Source organism: Octodon degus, unplaced genomic scaffold (genome assembly GCF_000260255.1).
Source record: "Octodon degus isolate 3935 unplaced genomic scaffold, OctDeg1.0 scaffold00359, whole genome shotgun sequence".
NCBI classification, from domain to species: domain Eukaryota; kingdom Metazoa; phylum Chordata; class Mammalia; order Rodentia; family Octodontidae; genus Octodon; species Octodon degus.
The window spans coordinates 657381-662702 of record NW_004524935.1 but is presented as its reverse complement, the minus strand read 5'-3'; the positions used below and the strand labels follow the sequence as shown (position 1 = coordinate 662702).

At 37.0% G+C, this 5322-nt stretch overlaps 1 protein-coding gene across 1 annotated transcript; it reads right to left on the bottom strand.

The window, feature by feature from the left end:
- Positions 1-2085: 2085 nt before the first annotated feature.
- Positions 2086-3036, bottom strand: LOC101564716 (olfactory receptor 2AG2-like). The gene has a single exon (XM_004648190.1). The coding sequence runs from the start codon at positions 3034-3036 to the stop codon at positions 2086-2088; it is 951 nt and encodes a 316-aa protein (XP_004648247.1).
- Positions 3037-5322: the final 2286 nt, after the last annotated feature.

The following is a 5322-nucleotide window of genomic DNA, read 5'->3' as shown; positions in this document are numbered from 1 at the left end:
GAAAAATAATGTCACAAGACTGTCCTGTTACAATGCTGTATATGGTTAGATTTCTAAATTTTCTGCGTAAAATTATGTAATTGTTTAGTCATATTCTTTAAATAGTTTTCATTTCTTTAATTTTTATATCCATATTCTGTAGGGACTTAATGTTTGACATATCAATACTTGATGGAAAATACCTGTTCCATATTATGCCTAAAATGTTGTTACTCAGACAGATAGTGAAGTTAAACCCAACTGAATAAGTTGGAGGGTAATGATAAGCTTCTCTTCTGGAGGGTTAACAACATAATTTTGCAGGTCAAAAATTAGAGAAATAGAAGGGCTGCAAAGACAGCCAACATTTTCACCATAGCCTTTCAAGGTCAGTAAAGACTCAGGACATAGAAGAACCAATACTGTAACACCATGTAACTCAGTTGAGTCCCAAATTTTCTGATCAAGGAGATTATTGGACCACAGAACAATGTGATCGATGATGTCAAGTGTGCCTAAGGAGAGTCACCTGGAGAGAAAACATTCTCTCAGATTTTCACAGACAGCAAATTGGTCAAGCAATGACCATGACTCATCCACAGGGCTGACACTGACAAAGGTTCTGCAAACTGCAGTACAGAGTTACAGGATAAATCCTGAGGGAACTTGACTAAGCTTATCAGATACAAAAGTTACATTTCGTGTTATACAGGTCTTGCTTTATCTTGGTCTTAACCATCCAGCAGAAAAGTATAAAAGCAAATTATGTAAAGTAAAACCATATTAATATGCTGAGCTGTGAAAGATTCAAATCAAAAACTTCTGTGGATAACCCACTACTATTGTGGACTAATGGACTGTGTTGGATTGTTTTGCTGAACTCATGCACCTGTAGTAGATAGATGCCAATGGAATACCCATCTCTGACAGGACTAAACAAAAAAAAGGGAATACAAAGGAAAGTCCATTTTGTATCTGTATACGCAGAATAGTGAGGATAGATATCCAGCTACTTTTGCTTAATTCAACGAGAAGAAAGATTTGTACTAGTAGTGTTTGGATAAGATATTCTGTCTACATCTTGTACTTTGGGTAATCACTAAAAAGATAACAATGTGCATTGTATTCATTATGGAAACTGTCGTACTACTCAGTTTTCAAATTGTCTCATTGATATTTTTTCTCAATAAAATAAAATTTAAAAATATTACAGATGGCCGAGGAGATGACTCAGTGGAATAAGTGCTTCCTTAGCAAGCACAAGGGTCTGAGTTCAATTCCCAGTTCCCCCCCAAAAAAAATTACAGATTATACAAAATTTCACTTAACAAAATAATATGAATTTCACAGAATTTGTTGCAATACAGTGTTGTCTTCCAACCAGCTGTTCATATTACCAGACATATGACTTTGTAAAATAGAAAGAAAGAAATTGACAAATAGTATGTTTTTAATACATTTTAATAAATAAAGTAAGTAGACAAAAATTCTTTACTATTTGACCTTCAAACACTAGAAAATATTCCCGTTGAAACACACACACACACACACGCATACATCCACAGACACACACAACACACACAGTGGTACATATATAACAGAAATGCCTCTACAGAAGTAAAGAGCATACATGCTGAAAACAAAAACACACATAAACTAACAGTAATGTGATACATTAGGTAAAACTGTCAATGCATATCTGTTCTTCAAAAATTATTTGTTCATTTAAAAGTTGTAAAAATCTCCACATTCCTTTTCCAAAGAACACTAAGCCTTTCTTAGCCTACGTATGGCAACAAATGTGCCCTGTTTTTATCTTGGTGCAGTATGATCTAAAAGCTCTAGGAACATGTACTCAGTTGTGATAACATTGGAAACTTTTTATGAAGTAGTTATCTACAGAAATAATAATATATAAGGAGTGAATATTAAAGTTAAATAGGATGAACCTACCTATAAAATGCAAAAAGCAATTGACAAATATGTTCACATTTCTATACTTCTGCCTTAAATGACACAATTTCCACTATATTCATTTTATTATGGCTTTTGTATTCATAGGATAAATCTTTTGACATTCACCAGGAATTCATTTCAGTTATTTACCTAGAGGGTTGGATGTGTTTGAACTATATATTTTCCAAGGACCCTGCTCAAAGCCCCCATGACCTCCTTATTCCTCAGGCTGTAAATGAGAGGATTCAGGACTGGGGTGACAGCTGTGTAGAAAGCAGAGATGATGTTGTCCTGTTTGGGATTGTGGAAGGAACTCGGTAGGACATATATGACTGTACCTGCCCCATAATACATTACTACCACAGTCAGATGGGAGGAGCAGGTGAGAAGTGCTTTCTTCCTCCCCTCCTTTGAGGGCATGTGGAACACAGTGAAGAGAATTAATGTGTAGGAGGCAACAATGGCAACAACAGGGGGAATCAGTAAGGCTGCACCCATTGCATAAACCATGAGCTCATATATGGAGGTGTCTGCACAGGCGAGCTTCAGCAAAGGAAAAGTCTCACAGAATAGGTGTCTGACCTTCCGAGATTTGCAGAAGGGATAGTGCATGGTATAGATGGTGTAGCCCAGAGCATTCAGAAATCCCGGGATCCAGGATGAAGCCACCATCAACCAGCAGACTCTTGGACTCATGAAGACCGTATACTTCAGAGGATGACAGATGGCCACATACCTGTCATATGCCATAAAGGCCAATAGAAGGTCCTCTGCACTACCCACAAGCAGCTCCAGGAACATCTGCAGGGCACAGCCTCCAAAAGATATTCTGTTTTCTCTATGCGGATACTCCATGAGGGCCTTGGGAGTGACTACTGTTGTATACAATAGATCCATGAGTGAGAGCTGCCCAATCATGAGATACATGGGCACATGGAGCCGGACATCCATTGTGATGACCAGGAGCAGCAGCCCATTGTTGATCACAGCCAATATGTACAGGACTGAGAATATGGCACGGAGCAGTTCAGGAGAGCCACTGTCACTCAGAAGTCCCACCAAGATGAAGCCACTTCCTAAGGTAGAGTTCCAGTTCTCCATTCCTGGTGGTTTCTCTAGTTGACTAGAACCAGATATATTCTCAGTAAGTGTTGCTAAAACAGATCCTGATTTCCTAAAATGAGAAGTTTGTTAGAGGGGCTGGGGTGTTAGTTCAGAGTTTTAATCACCTATCTGACAAATGCAAGTCCTTGAGTTCAATCTGAAGTACCAAAAATAAGAGGAAGAAGTAGAGGATAAAGTAGAGAAAGAGGAACAGAAACAGTAAGAAGGAGAAGGAGGAAGAGAAGGAGGAGGAAGGGGAGTAGAAGGAGAGGGAGGATAAGAAGGAGAAGGAGAAGGAGAAGCTCCTGAGAATACCCAATATTTAATCCATGAGATACTATCATTTCCATCAGTAATTGACTTTGCCTCTTGATTTCTGTATTTCTGATTCTTAATTTACTTTTAAAAATTCACCTAAAAAGTGAACTGAGACAAGTGTAATAACTAAATATTAAGAGATAATACATGAAATTATTAAAGGTACTAATCTTAACAAGTATATCTCCAGAATGATTAAAGCTTCACTCTATTAAACAAAAACTATGACATGTCTTTATTCAATTTTTAACTACAGAAAAATGTTTGAATAATGTTTGAAATATCCATCTGAGGTGTTTTTAATAGATCTCTTTTGCATAGGACTTCTCAAACTGGCACAGGGGATGGGGATGTAGCTCAGTGGCACAGCACCTGCCTGGTAAGCAGGTGGTTCTGAGTTCAATTCTCAATACCAAAGCATGAAATAAAACCAACTGGCATAAAATTATGCCATAAATGCAGCAATTCTATTTCTTTTTCCATTCATCTTACATCTATATTTATGAGTAGCATCCAAGGCTGGAGACAACCTTAATTAGAAGTGCTCCAGCTTGTTTATCTTCCATTACTTGGCCAGTCCTCCAGTCTCCATGAACAAGACGGACAAGGATTCCTGGACTGTCTGAAATTATGGGATATTCTATTTTATGTGTTGTTTTCAGAAAACAATTTATATCAATGCAAATTTCTTGTTAAGCACTATTCTATGTTTTGAACTTGGCACACCTACAAATACAAACATAAAGCCCTACCAAAAAATATGAGGTTGTTTGAGATAATTTATGAAAAGCAATAAAGGAATATAAATGGTATATTGTAATCAAGACCAACAATGCTGTACTTTCTGCCTGTGATCCAAATGTTTACTTTTCCTTCTGGAATCTTAGAGCATTTTTGCTGAACAGAAGGTCCATAGGGATTAGAAGGAAGAGCTCCTTTTCTAGAAGGCTCCTGATGGTGCATGATACATTCACTCCCAACTGACCTATTCACTGCAAATAACAGATGATACCTTGCTCCCTACAAACAAGAAGCAAGCTAAATTTTGATGGCTTTCTGGTGTCATTTCTAGCTACATACTTTTGTTGTGTGTGTAACTTTGACTTCAAATAATTCAACCAGATTCTTTGAAACTGTAGACCCAACCTCATACTCCGAGTATACTTCATCTCCCCACCAGGTAGTTGCAGATGTCACTCCAATGTCACCCTGTATGTATTTATGGGGAATAAAATTGATCTTTACCACAGTCTATATTGACAGGCATTTCCTCATGCTGCCATTGTGCAACAGTGACCTGACACATGGAGAATCTAACAGAGTCAAGAGCCTAAGTCTAATAGGATGAAGAATCAGGAAAGGGATAAAGAAATTATACTCAGAGCATGCAGATAAAGATGGCAACGTTAAACACATTTGTATAAATAATTTATCAATGTCATAGCAAAGATTTAAACATTTCACTGGATTTAATGTGTTGTTTTGGGACCCTTATACCTTAGCATTTCAAGGCTATGAGAAAATGCCACAAGTACAACATAACTTCTTATATGGTGCTGTGGAGCATTCATCCTCTGACAGGTACCAAAACACATTGTTAGAGACTAGCAAAACACATAGCTTATAAAAATAAGTTTTGAGATTCCTGTCAGAAGCTGATACTCACATATGGGACACAATAAGGTCTCTATTTCAGTCATAATTGGTTCATTCTTCATTTCAAAATGTGTAGTAACACAGAAACAAATAATTGTAATTGACCCTAAACCACTAGACAACTTAGTAGAGAGGGAAGTGGATTTTCTTAAGTTTGGATTTAAACTTTATCTTTTGACTCAAAAACCCACAGTTTTACATTTCCCTGAGAGAAAATTAAACTTCTTACCTTAGGTAGTCAGAACTGTAACTGTCCAATCACACAGACTGCTTATGTTTGAATGTTCTTTGAAAATTAAGAATATTAAA